Source organism: Pogoniulus pusillus, chromosome 7 (genome assembly GCF_015220805.1).
Source record: "Pogoniulus pusillus isolate bPogPus1 chromosome 7, bPogPus1.pri, whole genome shotgun sequence".
Classification (NCBI taxonomy): Eukaryota; Metazoa; Chordata; class Aves; order Piciformes; family Lybiidae; genus Pogoniulus; species Pogoniulus pusillus.
This window is the reverse complement of record NC_087270.1, coordinates 10,223,297-10,244,209: the sequence shown is the minus strand read 5'-3', so window position 1 is coordinate 10,244,209 and position 20,913 is coordinate 10,223,297. Positions and strand designations below refer to the sequence as shown.

At 37.6% G+C, this 20,913-nt stretch overlaps 1 protein-coding gene across 1 annotated transcript in view; it reads right to left on the bottom strand.

The window, feature by feature from the left end:
- The window catches only part of CSMD1 (CUB and Sushi multiple domains 1), a 1,024,926-nt gene that overhangs the window by 252,596 nt on the left and 751,417 nt on the right, over positions 1 to 20,913 (bottom strand). The window contains exon 11 of the mRNA XM_064145849.1: positions 3,622 to 3,725. Within this exon, the coding sequence (XP_064001919.1) occupies positions 3,622 to 3,725 (104 nt within the window). The remainder of the gene's footprint in view (positions 1 to 3,621; positions 3,726 to 20,913) is intronic.

Genomic DNA, 20,913 nt, shown 5'->3' with positions numbered 1-20,913 from the left:
GCTGACCTTGGTTCCCACCAGCTGCTGGCTACCTCATCTCAGAAAGGATAGATAAGGGACACCTCATTAATAAGGAAAACATGGCATGGTTTATGCTGATGAAGGGGGTTGTCCTTGACTAATTGTGCTAATGTGTAGGCATGTGCCTTATGCCCTGAGGGATATATTGAGAGCTGAACTGGCCAGTAAAGGTCTCGGGCATAATTCACATTGAATCATCTGGAGCCTACGTGCCATTGCCTTTGATCACATTGATCTGTGGGGCCTTGACCATGTTTCCCATGGCAAGCTAATCACATTTTTGCCACAGAAATCAAGTATAAATTTTAAAATGTCTTCGCTTCTGTACATTTAGTTCAAACCAAAAGAGTTTTACAATCAAATGCATGAGTTTCTACAGTAGAATTTCTGCAGAAATCCTGGCATTTAACCTGCCTATGGAAACTTGCTCAGCACATTCAAAACCACCTGGATGTGTTCCTGTGTGGCCTGCTCTAGCTGGTCCTGTTCTGGCAGGGGCATTGGACTAGCTAATCTTTCAAGGTCCCTTCCAAACCCTAATATTCTGAGATAAGAAAAGCAATACTACATTTTAAGAGATTCTGAGAAATTATAAATTAAATCTAGTCAGAAAGGTCTTTGCTATGAGCTTCTTCATGCCCCTGAGAAGAATAAAAACCTGCCAGGCACTCCTCAAACCTCATTAAAGATAATAGAAGTTATTAAAGCAAACTAATATAAAATTATGGTAAAAAAAATCACTTTGACATTTAGTTATGAGCTTTCTCAAGATAATATAGTCTGCAAGAGGACCTACTGTTTTATAAGGAAAGTTCCTTTACATCTACAGAAGACCTTTCTCTAAAGCAAATGAAATGAAGCAGATCTGTGGTAGTTTAAATACAATCTATTTCATAATGTTAATGTAAAATCCAGCATGGAATAACTGCAAAACCAGTGTCACATTAGAAATTCAGATTAATTGCTAAATATTGTGACACTGTACTGTCATATTTGGGGCTTCCTCTATTGAAGATGTTAAACACAGAATTTTCAAGCGATTTCCAATTTACTTTGTAGATGCTACTTAATACTGCCACGCAAGGAACACTTGCATCATGCAAATCATTTAATCATTTTCCAGCCTTAGTTTCTGAGACAAAATAAACTGTGGATGTTCTATGTACTTTGATATCATAGTTCACAAAGCAGCCGTTAATAAGTAAATTCATAAACAAGTACATATAGTAACTGCTATCAGATCTGTTCCTCCATAAGTACTCTAATTTGAACTTCAAAGAAATTATGTGGGTATTAGGCACACTCATTTGTTAAAATTACATCAAATAAAGATTTAAATCATGCACATGGATTAAAAATCAATCCAGTACATTTCCATGCAATACCAAGGAATATTATTAGGAAGAAAAAAAAATGCTCCTGGTTTCCCTTATTTATATCAACACTGTAATTCTGTTTTGTGTTCAGTTATCAGTATTTATATGCTAACTTAACCCTCTAAAACCTACAGTTAAAATATCTTGTGACCACAAGCTCCTATTACAAAGGAAGGAAAATGGACACACACAGCCAAAATGAGATGATTAAGGTAGAAAAAAAACTAACCAATCTGTACAGGTACCTATTCTTTCAAGTAACCCAGACAGTGTTGAATAACCATCTTAAGATTAGCTGCCTAGCTTTGAGCTTTCTTCTGATTTATCTAAGCTACACCAGTTTCTAGATGTTATATTATTAATCCATGATGAGTGTTTAACTTTAATTTTAAGTATACAAGCTTTGAAATTAACCAATAGGTTGTTTTACACACAAAGATGAATTTTGTTGACTGAAATCTGAGACTCCTTTAAAAAAAAATCTTAATTGTTAATGCATACAATTAGATCTATACAGTTAGTAATTGCTTTAGTGTTGTTTTTTGGGGGGTGGTGTATTGTGGTAAGCCTGAATAAGCCAAAATAGGCTTATAGATACCCTGGCTTGGCCAGACTTGTTTTTCTGCTCTCTCTTCTTCTGTTTTGGGGAGAAGCAACTGTGGGAAAGAGGACAAAGCATCTGGAGCCATTTAGTCTAAGGAACCTGGCTTGGCCAGACTTGTTTTGCTCCTGTTTGCATCCTGCAGTAAACAAAGTACAAACTCTTGGCTTGTGCCCACCTTATGCAAGGCCTATGTTTTTCCCAGATTTGGCTAAAGAAAGTCTATTGTTTCACCTAAGATGGACAAGCTTGGCTAACTGCCATTCTGATTGGCTATTCTCTGTCCAAAGGCCCATTAGCCTTGGGCTCTACTGATAAAAAGAGAGGAGCAGGTAACACAACGTGCTCTGCCATTGTATTTGTGCTTGCTTGTCTGCTGTTGCCTGCCATCATTGCTCTCTACTTCTGGCAGTATACTGCCTTACTGCATCTTGCCATGCCATGCTAAGATATAAGCTAGCTCTGCCACAAAGTAACAAACCTTGATACTCAGGATTTGTTTGCCTGGAAACTACACTGATTCGATTTTACCAGGAACAGGCCCTAAATGCCTCCCTGCGTTCAGCCTGCATTGCCAGCATGACACCCATGCTAAGACTGCACACTGCAAGATATCTTGCCTACACCTGCCAAGACAAGGAGCTCTGGAAGGGACACACAGATAGTTCAGCGACATCAGGACCAGTGACTGTCTGCCTCCTTTCCCCAGCATCCTGTGAAGCCTGGGAAGAATCTCAAGCCTCAGCAGCTAAGAAAACACCAACAGAATTCCCTGAAATCGTTTGAGTCCTGTTTGAAGCTGTAGTTAGTCCCAAGGAAACAGGATACTAATATTTTGTGAGTAAATGCTTAAAGCCTCTTGTAATTCACCTAGACTTCTACCATAAGCTGAAATGAGCTTCCTGAGTCCATCTAGTGGGCAAGCAGTATATTGACCACAAGAACCTTTTCTTCTAGTTCAATTAATGTTTATATATATATTTGCTAGTTATTTCCAGATCTAGTTATTCCTTGGTATAATGTTTTCACGACCATGCAAAGAATCATTATTAAAATTGGTGTGTGGGGAGAGGAGCTCCTGAATATCAACACTAATAAGCAATATTAATTTTGAAATAAATATCATCTCACATCAATTATTACTGCTCCATTACAGGTCAGTTTGTTGGTTTTGTTTTGCTTTCTTTTGTTGTTTTTTTCTTTTTTTTTTTTAAACCTAGTGACAGGTTTTAGTTGCCAATACTAAAACCTGTAAAGATGCTACTGAAGATGTGGAATAAATTTTTTAACGAATAAGTGTCTTTCATAGTATTTGAAGTTTAGATTATATAAACAAATTGTATACATTAAAATTACAATGTTCAATCATAGAATCAAGCAGGTTGGAAGAGACCTCCAAGATCATCCAGTCCAACCTAGCACCCAGCCCTAGCCAGTCAACCAGACCATGGCACTAAGTGCCTCATTCAGGCATTTCTTGAACACCTCTAGGGATGGTGACTCGACTACCTCCCTGGGCAGCCCATTCCAATGGCAAATCACTCTCATTGTGAAGAACATCCTCCTCATGACTCAAAAGTGACAATGAACTCCCAAGGAAAAAAAATAAAGTTCTGTACTTACACATACAACACTGTTCTGGTATCGCCAACTTTCCCAGCATCCCCAACAGTCAGAGTATCATAGCCTCTTTCCAGTTCAAATTCTTCAAAAGCAAGCTTTATGACCTATGAAAATGAAATAAATCACTTATTTCAACACACATCCACAGTTTTCTGACCTATTTGTCTACCATGTCTTAATCTTCAAGCACTTCTCCATGAATTCAGTCAGTCTTCAGTGATTTGAAAAAGCTATATATAAAAGCTAACGTGGAGCATCTTCAGTCTAACACTAAAGGGGAAGTCTTTGCCATTGTCACCCCTAACTTGTGAGAATTGCTCTTGTTACTGAAAGGTCAAATGTTCTATGGCATAATACTGGAAGCAAATGGAATGTAAACACTCTCATTTGTTGAGGTACACAATAACAACTTGAGTTCCATAACAAGTTGTGTCCCTGAAGTCAGTTACAGGTCCAGTCCTATTCAATATATTCATCAACAACCTGGATGAAGAGATAGCATGTATCCTCAGCAAATCTGTTGATGACAAAACTGAGAGGGTTAGCTGACATGCCAAAAGATGTGCTGCTATCAAGCATGACTTGGACAGGAGGGAGATACGGGGATAGAGTAACCTTTTGAAATCCAGCAAGGGTAACTGTAGTATACTGCACTTTTGGAGGAAAACACCCAGGTACCCAGTGCAGATTAGAGGCTGACCTGCTGGAGAGCAGCTCTCAGGAAACAGACCTGAGAGTCCTGGTAGATAACATCATAACCACGAACTACAGATGTTCCACTGTGGCCAAGAAGGCTTTGAAGCATCAAGGAGAGTGCGGCCAGCAGACTGAGGGAGGTTTCTCTCCCCTTTGCTCTTGGTGGGCCTTATCTGGACTGTTGTGTCCAGAAAGCTCCTTGAGAGGACACAGGAAAGAGCTTCAAAGATCATTAGAGAACTTAAGAAGAAAGGCTGTTGGGCTTTGGGCTTTTTAGACTGCAGAAGACAGTTGAATCTTACCAATGCTTACAAGTACTTTAAGAGTGGGTGTCAGAGAATGGGGACTGGTTTTTTCCCGTGGTGCCCAGTAACAGGACAAGAGATAATGGGCATAAACTTGAACAGAGGAAGTTTCATCCAGACATGAGGAGGAACTTCTTTATGTTGAGCACTGGAACATGTTACCCAGAGATGGTGGAGCTTCCATCCCTGCTGTCAGTCAAAATCCACCTGGACATTGTCCTGTGCAACCTGCTCTAGAGGAACCTGCTCTGGCAGAGGGGTTGGACTAGATGATCTCCAGAGGTCCCATCCAACCCACATAATTTTCTTGCATGGATTACTGACACTAAACTAGGATTTCACTAAATGTCTCATCATGAATTGACCAGAAAAAAAAAAAAAAGTGTCCCTCAGAATTGTTTGGGGGAAAAAAAGAAACTAAAACTTTAAGATAAAATAGAATATGAAGATGGATTTAACTTTGTACAGAAGAGCACTTCAAGGTAAATACTTTTTGGAACTCCTGGTGATAGATAGTTGCAGATGTATGTACACATATGCACAATCTACTGTTTTGCATTTGGACACAAAGAGTTTGCACAAAACTTGGTATAAAAAGTACAGAAAGTCACTGTGACTTGTCACAAAATTATTCATTTTACCTTTATACCAACTTTTGCAGATATCCCTGGACAGACTTTCAAGCAACTTCATTCAGTGCATGAAAATGCAATTAACTTCTGTTCTGTTTTGTAGCTAAAACCAGTATCTGGGTCAGATTTGAGCTTTCTGCATCAGCTGTGCAATGTTGTTTCTTTGGCAGTGACATGAAAAAAAACAATGGTTTCTATCCCCTGCAGTTTATTTCTAAGGGATCATCAAGGCAAAATTAATCTCATTCAAATTTTAGCCCTGTAAAAAGACAACATTCTAGCTAAGTTTAAACTTTCTCAATACTAAAAAAAACACAACCAAACACATCTCATTTTTCTGTTGGGATGGGAAGAGACTAGTTCTATAAACTTTAGAGAGCAAATCACACTCCTGAAACTAAGGCAGCTTAAATTGAACTGTTTCTTCAGCTTCTAACCCAAAGAAAAGCCTATTTTAAATAAAATATCTATTGATCTAAGGTAATATATTGCCTCTTGATATAAATTCCTATCTTGCTTTTCATCCCTTCCTTTTCCATCTCTGTTACTTGTACACTTGTGCTTTTAAAACTAAAATCAATTCAAGGACTAAGATCTTTTGTGCATTTTCAGATGAGTTAACATTTACAGAAGTGTCATTGGAAGGTAAAAGAGAAAGTTTACACAAAATCCAAGTAGTCACAGGATAGCCATAGCTATGAAGAAGACATAACTGTCTAATTGTTTTGACAGTAGGTAAGGGGCATTGTTTTGTGACTTAATACAAGTCTTCTACATAGTATTTTGCATGCTTGTCAGATTTTGAGATCAAGTGTACTGCATTTCTTACATGTTTCAATCATCACAAGAATTTTAGGTAATATGCTGTAAATAATAAACATTTCCTTTCATCTGAGCCAGATGTACCTCCTAGAACATCTATGTTCTTGTGATAGTTTGGGTGGTCCCCAGCCCCCCTCCACTTTGGAAATCACCCAGACTAGACTCAGCTGGCTCTGGAAATATGAAGGAAGCTTATTATTTACAGCTGGCACAACATACAAGCAGATATCTACAGTATATACAGAAATAGACAAGGGAAAAGGTAATACAGAAACACAACAGCCCTCCCAGAAACCTGAGTCCTCAGGAGGGGCTCTCAACCACCCCTTCACTTTCCTCCTACCCCTCTCAACCTTACCCCAGTCCCAAGGAAGAATGGAGGTTCGGCCAGGGGGTTAGGAAGCAAAGTGGGTTAGTCCAAAAAATGGAGGGTGAGGTTAGAGAGATGCAGCTCAGCCAGCAGCCCAAGTGAGAGTGGTTATCTAATGTTTTTATTTCTTGTTCCTACACATCTCAGGAAGCCTGTGAGCAAAGTAGACATCACCTTTGTTTTCTTTCCACAGCCTGTTACCTAGTCCTTCACACCAAAATATTCTACCCTGCTTCAAACTAGCACAGTTCTAACAGCGGTTAACACGTGCATTTTCATTACTCAAAATGAACAAAGCCAAAGAAAAGCAAGAAAAATACATAGTGCATAAAAGCAGACCTTTTTTTGGCAATAAAAAGACCTACATATGTGAGACTTTTAGTGGAATTTTTCTATTATGTGGGAGAGGAAAGCTGATAGAATATTCCATGAGAAAATATGGTAATGTATTATTTAAATATGCTCCATTTAGTTAGACACACACACACTCTTTTACATTACAATTCAAAAGCAAATGTGAATGTTCACCTCTTTAATAATAACTTACATAAAAGTAATTGGCCATAAACAATAAATGAAAGATTTAAAGACCTAGTTAAGAATTAGGAAATACTGAAGGAAATGTTTCCTTATGGGATATGCACTGTGTGTGAAAAAGTATTAGAAACTATTCAGCAGAACTTCAGCATGCTAACACAAAATATGTTGGGAAGACATTTAAGTGGGTGACAGAACCATAGAATCAAAATATGTTGGTAGAGACCTCCAAGATCATCGAGACCAACCTAGCACCCAGCCCTAGCCAATCAACTAGACCATGGCACTAAGTGCCTCAGCCAGGCTTTTCTTGAACACATACAGGGACAGCAACTCCATCACCTCCCTGGGCAGCCCGTTCCAAGGACAAATCACCCTCTCTGGGAAGAACTTTTTCCTAACATCCAGCCTAAACCTTCCCTGGCACAACTTGAGACTGTGTCCTTTCTTGTGTTGCTGGATGCCTGGGAGAAGAGACCAACCTCTACTTGGCTACAGCCTCCCTTCAGGTAGTTATAGATAATGAAATCACAACTACCTGAAGGGAAGGATAGTTAAGTCTAGCTCACATTCCTTTATTCTGATCCATAAACTCTAAGTTTTACCCTGTAAACATTAAGCATTCAGTCTAATAATGGCATCTTCTACAGTCAGAGGACAGAAAATGGCACCCAGAATGCAGGTCACATTACTTAAGTAACAGATCAAACTGCCATTTAGAGTTACCCTTTCAACTGGCTACTCAAGGAGTTTGGATGACTTCTGGAAGATTAGAGCTAAGACAAATTTAGCTTCTCTTCAGACAAAGCTGTGAATCATTAGAAGAATTTTAAAGACTTGTTAGGCAGAGGAAAAGTTGTTCGTTAGTTTAGAAAACAGTTTTGTAGGACACTTCTGTAGGGACATAAAGCATGGAAAAAAGCTTAAAATTAAGAACAATATACCTACATGTGGCTAAATAACACTGACTTATATACTGGGTTAAAGAAAGTAGCTTCACACTCCATGCTGTTTTGCAAACTAAAAAATCCATTAATAACAGTCTGATCAACACCATTAAAAATGCTTACTCTGAACTAATTAAAATAAAGAATTAATTCCCATTAAGAAAGATTCGAAACACAAAAATGACTTCTAAATCTAATATATTTGTTTCTGCATGATCAGTTTTACTTCTCACAGAAGAATGATTCTGTTTGCTTTCTGAAATGTATGAGAAAAAAATCCCTAATAAGCAATTCAGAAATGATAACTTATGATTAGATGAACAGACTGTGAAAACAAAAAAGCTTAAAAATGAGACACCCAAGGAGGTACCTACATAGACGCTCTGCAAGTGAATTTCCTGCCATAATTATGGAAGCATTCTCCTTTATCCTAGTCACTCCCACACTTCAGATTTTTGCTGGCATTAATTGCTCCAGCAAGTAATAGTGAAAGGCAGCTCCAGAGTTGTAAGAGAAGAACTAATCTTCATGAACACTTCCCAGAAGCAGCAGTAGGGAATATAGCAATGTGATGTTTCCAAAATGCCTAGATGTCTATGTTCTTTTCATTACTCTTCTCTCAGACAACCACCAATAGAACAAGGGGACACAGTCTGAAGTTGTGCCACGAGAGGTCTAGGCTGGATGTTAGGAGGAAATTGTTGGCAGAGAGAGTGATTGGCATTGGAATGGGCTGCCCAGGGAGGTGGTGGAGTCACCATCCCTGGAGGTGTTCAAGAAAAGCCTGGATGAGGCACTCAGTGCCATGGTCTAGTTGACTGGCTAGGGCTGGGTGCTAGGTTGGGCTGGCTGATCTTGGAGGTCTCTTCCAACCTGGTTGATCCTATGACCTATGTCATAATCTCTTATATATGGTAGAAATTTATGCATTAAATATATTAAGTGCAAAGTAAAATTCAGAGTAGTATATTTTGGGTTAGGATGCCAGTGGTAAAAAGGAACTACTCATTATGTATCTCACATTTTCAAGCAGATCAAGCAAACATCTTATTTCAAAGATAAGAAAACTAAATGAGATGATTTTTCTGCCTCAGCAACACTACAGTGAAATATATGAAGATTCAGGCAACAGAATTAAGGTTCCTTAAAGTTTTAAGAAAACAAATGTGAAAAACGTGCTCATGACAAAGGCTTTTGGTGAAAGCTGATTACAGCTGTTACAGATTACTCCATTTCACTGACACAGCAGCTTCAAACAGAATTGTACTTTCCTACTTTGCATCTTCTCCCTACTGCCATGTCAAATTCAGAAGTAATGTGATCACACAAAGGTTTTTGACTGACATTTCTTTTAGACACCTCACACTCAAGGGCACTTGGAAAGAAAAGATGTTGCTAAGAGCACAAACATGGAAATACTGTAGTGCTTCAGACAGTTAAATGTTTTAAAAAGTTCTAAAAGAGATCAACTAGATGCTTAAACTGCATCTCTAAACCAGGTTTTGCAGCAGCTATCTAAAGATGATACAAGCATTACAGAACACATATGTGGAACCATTATGCCTTTACATTTATTTTTAGATGTGATGTTTCTCTATCCCACCCCTCCTACAGTGACATAGTGCAAAGTCTTAAGAGTGACTATGGCCACTCAAAATCCCATGGAAGATGAAATACAGAAATCCACTCTCTCTGTGAAGAACTTTCTCTTAACATCCAGCCTATATTTCCCCCAGCACAACTTGAGACTGTGTCCCCTTGTTCTGTTGCTGGTTGTCTGGGAGAAGAGACCAACCCCCGCCTGGCTACAGCCTCCCTTCAGGTAGTTGTAGACAGCAATGAGGTCATAATTTTTGAATATTTATAGAAGTAAATGCCTCTATGTATCATATCATTCTTTGAGGCTAAGAATCTCATCAAGCTCTGCACCCTTCCCTGACTTCCAATTGCCTCTCCAGAAGGGTATGTCATACCTGCTAGCTTTGCATGGGCATCCTGAATAGCTGAGCACCTCACATGATACCAGACACTTGAGAACAGTCAAATGAATTGTATCCCTTGTGATCTGAAATGTCTGATGTCATCAGAACTCCTGCTTCATGTATAAAACTCCATAAAATGTTCAAGCACATAAACTGCATATATATATGTGATGTTTAAAATGTACTTGATGAACATGAATTACAGCTGAACCTACATCCCTGTAAAAAAAGCTTAGCAATATTACACAGACATTGCATTGTCATAACACCAATGTTTAACTCAGGACAGGTTTCAGATAATACTATATACTGCAAAGAAAGTTCAATATTCAGTCGGAATAAAACCATACAAGCAAGTTTGCCCCGTGTTTAAAACATGAATTTTTAGCATTCCTATTTCCAGATTAACTAACTTCAGAAGCTGCATTTCCCTCTGAGCTTTTGTTCCTACTGTGTTTTTAAACTACAGCAGTCCATGGCTTGTTGGTTTATCAAGTGTGCTTTTGATACAAGAAACAAATGGTTTTCTAAAGTCTCTGTATTACTTTAGTAAGCTGAAAGTCAGGGCTGCAATTTCAAGCCTTTTGAAGTTAACTGAATATTCAAGGGATGCTGAAACCTCCTCCTATGACTTAATCTAATAATCTATTACCAGGAACTCATTTAAAACATAAATTAAAAAAAAAAAGGATAGCATTCAGCAGTTTGCTATAGCTCCTTGTGTTTCATCTCACAAAAATCACATTTTTCTAATAACTACTGTGAGACTATTCTAAATATAATAAAATTTAAGTGATGTCATATTAAACTAGAATAATTTTTGAGCAAGAAAATGAAAGTTTAAACCATAAAAGGTAACAAGCTTGTTGTCTTAGAGAGATCTAAACTACTTATGGTCTAAGCAGCACTAAGAATCTTAGCATGTGACATCAAACTGTAATTTACTGGCTATAACAAGGAAAGGAACTACAAAAAGCAGTGGGGAAGACTCACACTCCAGCAGCTTATGAAAGTTTGTATCCCGAGAGAAGAACTTATTACTGGAGCAGGGGAAATGATGCATAAGTTGTGCCAGAGAGAAGCCATTCACCTTCAAAGCATGTAAGGGTAGGATGTAAATCATAAAATCAACCAGGTTAGAAGAGACCTCCAAGATGGTCCAGCCCAACCTAGCACCCAGCCCTAGCCAGTCAAATAGACCATGGCACTAAGTGCCTCATACAAGCTTTTCTTGAACACCTCCAGGGACAGCGACTCCACCACCTCCCTGGGCAGCCCATTCCAATGCCAATCACTCTCTCTGTGAACAACTTCCTTCTAACATCCAGCCTATACTTCCCCAGGCACAACTTGAGAAGTTTTTATCATTGTTTCTGACCATTTTATTCTACTTTTAATTGTCCACAAATTAATCATTCTCCAACTGAGTCCATTTTGCCTGTGAGGGTTACTGGTGAGCAGTTGCCCTGTGCTTATTTTGGCCCATTATCCTTTTCATCTTATTTTCATCTATCAAAGCAGCTTGCTGGACTCCTTGCAGCCAGCCAAGGCTAACCCACTACAACTATAAAAGAAAACTGCCTTAACATTCTAACTGAAAGATCAAAGCTTACTTTTAAAAGTATTACTTACATTTAACTATAAAAATATTAATATTCTATTAGTTGTCATAGTGAGAAAACAAAATAATTTCTACCAAAAGCCATAAAAGTAATGACAGTAACAACAGTACACACGAGCCTTGATCAGTAATTCTGCTTACATTTCCAAGCATAAAATCAAACTATTCAATCTTTTTAGTAATAAATGTCTACCTACCTCAGCTTTACATCTAATCTCCCACACCTGAATGCAGTTACTCAAATCCTGTATTTTAAAAGTGTTCCTCATATCTCAGTGATAATTCATATACTTTTCTTCATTCTGTGCTATGAATTTTATCTGTGTTCAAAAAAAGTACTAAATATGACTAACTTAAAGGATTGCAGGCTTGACTGCAGTATCACAGAATCATAGAATCAACCAGGTTGGAAGAGACCTCCAAGATCATCCAGGCCAACCTAGCACCCAGCCCTAGCCAGTCAACTAGACCATGGCACTAAGTGCCTCATCCAGGCTTTGCTTGAACACCTCCAGGGACAGTGACTCCACCATCTCCCTGGGCAGCCCCTTCCAATGCCAATCACTCTCTCTGCCAACAATTTCCTCCTAACATCCAGCCTAGAACTCCCCTGGCACAACTTCAGACTGTGTTCCCTTGTTCTCTTGCTGGTTGTCTGGGAGAAGAGCCCAAACCCCACCTGGCTACAGCCTTGAGTTTACATACTTGCATCATGCACCTTGAGTTTACATACTTGAATCTGTAAGCACTTGAGTAAAGCTATTCTTGACCTATATTGGTACAAAGAAAAAGTGAAGCTAATCTCTGGTCATTAGTCTCAAAACCATATGGCAATCTGATCAAATATGCAGGTAATAGCATATGCAAGAACATACTGGGGCAGAAGTTATTACTTGGATCTAACTCAAATTATACATGGGTAAACAGAATGGTTTGTCAGTTCATTTAGGCATAATCTGTAATGAATACACAATGAGAATATTCTATAAGAACTACATTAAAACATAAGGACAACAGAAGAAATGGGTAGTTGCAGTTTTCCATCTGCAGTACTATATGACCTACTTTTACACCCATGTATAACACATAAATAATTTACCCCAGAAAAACTGGTTTACTTTTACTTCATAGTAAAATGTGCTATCAATAAAGCAACAGGGAACAAATAAAATCCTGCCTTCATAGATACTTTCCAAATACATCCAGACCAATTTTGAATAAGCTTGCTTTTAAAGATGTGTGCTCACGAGTTTGTGAAATTGTTATTAATTCAGAAGCATTAAAATATTGGCTCAAAATTTAAGTACAGAAATTTTTTCAGACAGTATGGGCCATTGACTAAGTAAAATAGATATTGAGATATGAGAACACTGCAAATTTGATTAACGTCAATAAAGCTTGAAAGAAACTTTAAGTGGAGTTAGATGTATTTTTCTCTTTTTCAGCTAATTAAAAAAATACCATTCTTGTTTTCCTGCAGTTTATTTATCTATTACTACACATAAAACACAAAAGCAAAGTATAATCACTGAACATCTTGGAAATATAGGCTATCACATTAGCTCCAGGGATAGGACAGGATAGCACAGACAATTTCAGTTGGAAGGAAAACTATCATCTAGTTCAACTGCCTGACCACAAGCTAAAGTCTAAACTCCTTTTAAACACTGAGAGACTTGGATTGTCAACCACCATTCCTGGAAGTCTGTTCCAGAAAAGAAAAGCTTCCTAACATCCATCCTAAACTTCTCCCGGTGCAGCCTCAAGCTTTATCTACATAACCAGGGAGAAGAGATCAACTTCTTCCCTCTCTACTTCCTCTCCTGGATATTCTTAAATGATAAAAGGAATAATATAAGAGCTGTAATGTGGAATGTTCAGTGCTTGTGCACATGTCAATTAGTAGAAGTGCAGTATTCTAAAACTGGAGTTAGCCAAGAGAAAATATTGCATGCACAATATGCTGTACATCTTTAAAAGTCAATTATGAGCAGGGAGAACTCCTGTAATAATTAGTGTCAGAAGCACAAGATCTGTTTAACATTTAATCCGCTTACAAAAAGTTGTTTAGTAATAAAACTACCTCAATAATGACGATTTTTAAAATCAGAACAGTAAGATCAATTTGCACTTTATGTACCCTCATCAATTATGTATTTTAAGTATAACCTAATGATTGCTTCAAGATGTGAAGCAAAGTGTTGTCTCTCCCCCATATAAATGCTCTTTCTACAAAAATGGTTGAAGTGTTCTAAGAAACAAAGTGGTAAGAGCAATGCCTAACATGTTGAGGCATTCTAATGTTGCAGTCATTATTAAAAATAATCCTTCACCTATTTCCCTGGCACAAAGTGTTTTTTAACTTGAGAGTTTCCATGAGTTGAATCTGAGGACGATACTCAACACCGTGCTGCTGTCATGCCAACTTCAAAATGAAAGTGCTGGCTGCAGCAATTATGTGACTTGAGGTTCGGATTGTGACTTGGGAAGCTTCCTGATCTGGTTGCAGCTTCTGGTTTCTGGGTTTGGGGCATTGGTCTTCTCTGCTGGGCTGGCTTCTGCCTGCTTAGGTGGGGCAACTGCATTTTGATTGATGTTTTCTGCAAGGAGGCTAAGGTAATTGTGCGTGGTATGATCTCAGTAAATTCCCTAATTCAATTCAGGATTTTCTTGTATGTTGCTGAGGGGGTGAGGCAAGGAGGTTGTGAGAACAGGCTGTGTTAGCCCAGGACTATAGTACAAAGAATTTTATTAACACTTCAGTTATCTCAAATGATAACATTTGGAAAAAATCAAATTAAGAGCAAAAAGGTGAAGTCAGATGTACCAAATCCTACCCAAAAGATAAAAGAGAAACCAAAGCCATTTGAAAAACTCTAAGCCATGCAATCATATAGCACTTGTTTTGTGCTAGTGAGTGTGACATGAAAACTTCAGTGACAATTTTTATCTGCTTCTTCCCAATTGCTGAAAACAAAAGGAAAGTAGACAATTTAAACAATCACGTTGGTAAAACCAGAAAGGAAATATATCTGCTCACCCTTGATTTTGTGGAACCTGAACAATTCTCCTTAGGAATTTAGTGAGATAATGAAAGGAAGTTTGAAGCACTGGGTTTCCCACATTCTAATTATGCACCATCACACAGTTCTCTGCTGACTGAAATCTGACAAGGAGAACAAGAATAACGATGGTTCCCTGCTCTATTCCACATGTACCATGAACACACCCTTTGATGCAAAGTACAGATCATCTACACTGTGGAAGAAAGCAACCCTCAAGAAGAGTAGAAACAGAAATGCAAATACATGACATTTACTTAAGATGCAAATGACCAGGGGCCTGTTAAAACATGTCTAACTGTAGATGAAAAGCAGACACAAATAAAACCAATTGTAGGCATGTAATTGGTTTTCAGGTGTGAACACTCAAACCTTGAAATGCAATTCCTCACTCACTCCCCCTTGAGATCTCTGTTTCTTTGGGCAGAATGCCTGCCTCAATGTTCACTTAAGATATATCCATTATTAAATACAGCAGATTGCCAGATAGATGTAGCAGAAAGCAGTTTTGGTCTTGAGAATACAATGAATTAGCTTCTCCAAACACAATAGCTCTACCTATATGTATATATAAAACCTACAGTCCATATACACAAATGCATACAAATGACCTCAAGTGGGCCTTGGTAAAACAGAAAGAAAGCAGCAACATTGCCATAATTTTCCTGATGATGAAAGATTGCAGAGGCCACCAACTAACAATGCTAACCTCTCCAGCAGCTGAAAATTACTAATTTTAAGACCCAGATGAGCAATGGAATGGTGAGCACAGGCCCAAGTGATAATTTTAATTGTGCCAGCTAGTGCCATTATTACTGTTTAGACTTCTGCATAAAAGTACTCTAAGTGCACTATTATTCTTTCTATTTCTGTAAGTATTAGATGTAGAGTAATAATCCTTGAATTAAACTCTTAAGACTTTCCTTATACCAATAATTAATTCTTGGTGTTATTTAATATATATTGTGTGCTTCCCCTTTGCCTGTGCTCAGAATTTTGATTTCTTTTTACTGGATTACCATTTTGCAGTCAGGAGTCTTAAAAATAGCAGTAAATTCCGTCATAATATATTAAATCATGCTGCATTACTGTTACATTTTACTCGAGATTTCCTTTTATTTCCATGGTACCAAGATTAGCAGTGGTGATTACTTGCATTTCTAAAGCAAAAGAAGCTTAAAATATTTTACAAACATCATTATTTGTAACACCTTGGTGCCATTTTTATAGCAAAAACCCTCTCATCTACACATTTGAAACAAAGCTATGGAGTTAGTTCTTTGACATGATGTGAGAAGATGGAAACTGAACATTGTTTAAAAAACTTGCTCTTTATTTAGTCACAAACATGTTTTTCTCCTTTCCCATGCCTTAAAGACACAACCAGGTGTAGCTTTTAAAAAGTTAAATTCAAATGTTATATAAATATTTTCTTGTTCATAGAATCATAAAGTCATAGAATAATTTGTATGGGAAAAGACCTTTAAAGGTCATTTCGTCCAACCCCACTGCAGTCTCTAATTGAGCCATGTTGCCCAGAAGCCTGTTCCATCTGAACTCAAAGCTTAAGTGTCCATGAGACACTGGAATTGCACAAGCATGCAGATCAGAATGGTATGCATTGCGCTTGAGAAAATAAGGAGAGTTTTAAACAGAAAAACTGTGGCTCACTAAGCCACACTTAAGAACAGAAGCTACATTTCAGTATCTACTTCTTTCAGAAAGAAAGTTTTCCACTGTCAGTATGCACTACTCAAATTTCTTTTTTGTTCACCTGTGTGCAACACACACACACAGAGGCATTCCATATTCATGATCTTTGATATATCTGTAAAATTTATTATTTGGATCTAAAAAATGCATTTAAAGTTGAAATGAATATATGTACTAAAAGATTTGTATTTTAGCTTGTGGAGCAATGCTTTATAATAAAAAATCCCACAGCCATCTAAATTATGCACCTCTACCATTTATGCCAAAGCAAGCAAATTTTGCATTAATGATGAATTGATAATAAAATTCTTGATCAAATACTACCTAGTGTCATTTATCAGGATAGCTGACTTATCCCCAAGGACCTGCTCCTGCTCTTCTGAATCCTCTGAGTGTAAATCAATAAAAAACCACCTATACTCAAACCAAATTCTGAACTCACATTTGACTTGCTCTCTTTGTGTTTCATTTGCATGTATTTCCTTTGCACTTATGAAAGATTTATCACTGTCTTCCTTTTGGATTTTAAGGCAGGATCCTCTCATTTTATTCCTCTTAACTTGTCTACTTCTTACATTTAAGGACTTTGCTTTCTAAAAACATACTTGCATCATGTCACAACTGCTAAAAAAAATAATTAAGAAAATAAACATTTCTAATAGAACTTTAATCTGATGTCTTCATCAGATCTTCAGCTTCCTTATATTGGGTTTTAAGCATGTTGCACAGTTAAACAAAAACAATCAATAGTGTTATTGAATGTAAACACTTTTTAGTGAACAGAAACAGATATGAAATACAATTTGGTTGAGAAGACATCAGCTAAAAAGTTTAGATTATTAAAATGTCATAACTTTGTGCTTTAAGTACAACTGGAGATAAAGTGTGCCCTTTTTTGGTTTCAGCCTCAAGATATGTTAGATGCAAAGAGTCCAATTCTATGCAAAATTAGCTATCTAGTAGCCAATTACTCAACTCCTGAGTAATTGACTCTGAAAAAAACTAACTTTAAGATACCAGTGAGATATGTTATTCTAATTAATGCAATTGTTTAAAGCTCCATCAGATTCCATATTTTGTATTTTCATACATTTAACTGCTCAAAACTCTTACCATTCTCTATAGAACTCCCCCATATTTTTTTTTCTATGACAAACACTGCAATTTAAGAGGGAAGTAAATGAAAATAAAGCAGAAAACAACTTTGCTACTGCATAAAATCTCATCCTAAATGCTGGATCACAACATTACTTAACTATGACTGATATAATTTATCCTGGTTCTATTATAGGTTTCACGAGGTAGGGTCGGGGGAGAAAAATGAAACCAGAGAAAGAAATTACCTTCAAAGTTGGTATCTACAGGTAGCTCACATCCAGGGCCAAATTCTAGAGGTTACTCACCCCAATACCCCTTTCCAGCAGAGGAGGGGTATCAGCAAAAGGAGAGGAAATCCAAAATCCACAAGTTGAAACAAAAACAGAGCTTTTGAAACAACAAAACTGATATCAATGCCAATAAAAAGGACATAAAGTTATAGGCAGCTCAGCAAAGGTGCAACAACCATAACCAACAGAAGAAAATGGAGAAATAAGCTGAGGCTGGGCAAGCAGAAGCCCATGGAGGCCCCTCCCCTCTCCTCATCATGGTATTGGATACACCTGATCTGACTCACAAGTGTATCCAGCAGCACAAGCACCAAACGTCCTCCTCTGTACTGAGTCTAATGCTCATGGTATTGGATACACCTGTGAGTCAGATCAGGTGTGTCCAATACCATGGCTGACTCAGAGCAGGCCAATGGCCTGCAGTCCAAGGCCAGCAAAACCAAGCCAGCTGGCCAGTCTCAAACTCAAATTAAAAGTTTGACAAATTTAACTCTGAAATAACAGAAAAGAACATTTATTTCATTTCCATCAAGCACCAGAGCAAACACAGAACCCTTGTGTTCCTTGTATCTTACACTATAAACATGTATATCGCATTGTCAAGAGCAATTGTTTACTTACTGATTGTCAATAAAAGACACTAGTAGAAAATTAAAGAGCAAAAATATAAGAGATTGTTATTTTTATGTTGTATTCTCTCCTACTAGTATTTGTGTTCAGTTTACACTACTGCTTGCTTTATCTCACTGAATGAATCCAAACACATGCTTAATACCTGCTGCTGGCATGCCCAAGATCATTTTATTGCACAGTTCTCCTTTGCCTGCTGTTAAGAAACATAAGCTGTCCCTCTGTGAGGAGAGGCTGAGGGAGCTGGGGTTGTTTAGCCTGGAGAAGAGGAGGCTCAGGGGTGACCTTATTGCTGTCTACAACTACCTGAGGGGTGGTTGTGGCCAGGAGGAGGTTGCTCTCTTCTCTCAGGTGGCCAGCACCAGAACAAGAGGACACAGCCTCAGGCTACGCCAGGAGAAATTTAGGCTTGAGGTGAGGAGAAAGTTCTTCACTGAGAGAGTCATTGGACACTGGAATGGGCTGCCCAGGGAGGTGGTGGAGTCACTGTCCCTGGAGATGTTCAATAGAAGACTGGCTGAGGCACTTAGTGCCATGGTCTAGATGACTGGCTAGGGTTGGGTGCTAGGTTGGACTGGCTGATCTTGGAGGTTTCTTCCAACCTGCTTGATTCTATGAGTCTATGAGTAAGACTGGATGAAATTAAAAAAAATATGATTGCTAATTCAAAGTTCAATGTTTGCTTTTGTATCACAGGACATGGTATATTTACACACAATTTTATCAAGAAACATTTCAGAATGCAAATGTGACCTAGTGAAGGATATTTATTCTGCTTACATTCCTGCTGTTGATCACTTTTAAAAAGAGAAATGCAAAGTTCCTCATGAATTACAAATCTAAATAACAATACTAAAAAAGAAATGCTTTAGAGTCAACCTCAATGTTATTAATTCTAAATACAGATCCCTAATGTCACTTTCAAACTACTTTATTCTCTCTTTATCACTATCAGTGTCTATTTGGTAGACATTTTTATTAACAAAATAAAAAACCCACCCTTGAATTACATTTATGGGTATACTCAGCCTCCATAAAAAGGTTATAGCTAGGTTAGAGAGTTAGATTTATTCTAATGATTTCAATAAAGGCTGTATTAGCATATTAATTCTTCAGTGATTTTGCATATTACTTTGCATGAAAAACATATTTGAATCTGCTGACCATCTGGCAGCTGTATATAAGATTAATTTTGCCATTTTGATACTAATATTCGGGGGTGGTATTTAAACTAAACTGAGGAATATACACCACAGCAATATATAGCACTGGACAAAAAAAAAAAAAGAGGAGTGTTAACTGACAGCATAAAACATTTCTTGTTTTTCCAATATACTCCATATGATGTAGAAGATCATAGTGCAAGCATCTGTCAGCTTTGTTTCCATTACTACCTGCTATTTGTTTCTGTTCTACAAACTGCCCATTGTTAGAAAAGACTACTCAGAAATGCTATTATCAAAACATTTGCTGCAGAATTCTCTTTGTCTCGGTGTTTCTGTATAGAACAGCACTTCTCCCTTTTTATTAAAAGCATTTTTCACTCTGTGATTGCAAAGTTAATCCAAAAATGTGAACCAAGGGCAAAGAGGAATATGTTGAAAGTCTTAGAAAGTGGCTTGTGGTGATTAATTCTGCCCATTATGTCTCCTCAGGGACCTCTGGACTATGATATCAGCATTTTCCCACAGCACCAAAAATGTAGCACTTTGTAAGAGAAATTAATGTTCTGAATGTCAATAATAACTCATTATCTCTTTTTCTGTCTCCCTGTTTCCTTGTATCTGATTGAGACCACACTATCCTGTAACTGCTAAATTCATATTAATTATAAGGCATATACAGACTGAGTTTTCTGCCTCAGATACAGGATACAGCTCATAACAAGAAACTGAAGATTTCCTCAGACATTTATAATTTAGAAGATGAATTTCTGAAACTAACCACAGTTCTCTGAATTCTAATTCATGCAGAGCCGTGGGGGGGGAAAATTGAAATTGATGTGTGTAATTTTGACAGTTTATAATTGCTTACACCCACAGAGCTCTACAAAGAACAGTAGCAATGAAAACAGTAATAATGAGAAGCCTGGATGAGGCACTTAGTGCCAGGGTCTAGTTGAGTGGCTAGGGCTGGAAATTAGGTTGGACTGGATGAGCTTGGAGGTCTCTTCCAACCTGCTCAATTCTATGATTCTATAACAATGCATCACTACCTTAACTGAGTAAACCTATTACTTCATAGTTACTGGAGTAATTACTACAACCATATCTTGTTTAAGTAGAATAAGAAGAATTCCTACTGCCATTTCTTAATTGTAAAACATGTTAACAAACTTCTACTAAATACTTTTTTGGTCCTTCTTTTGTAAAGTTGTGTTTGTACAATGAAAGACCTTTAGGAATCGTAATTAGCATTGAAATAACTTTGCTCATCAGAGAATAATTAAGATTGTAAAAGTCTCCTGGAAGTCATTTAGCCCAATCTCTGACTTGTAGCAGGCACAACTAGACTAAAAAGTACAATCCCTGACTCGTAGTAGGCACAACTAGACTAAAAAGTGCATAGTATTTTAAGTGGTTGTGCT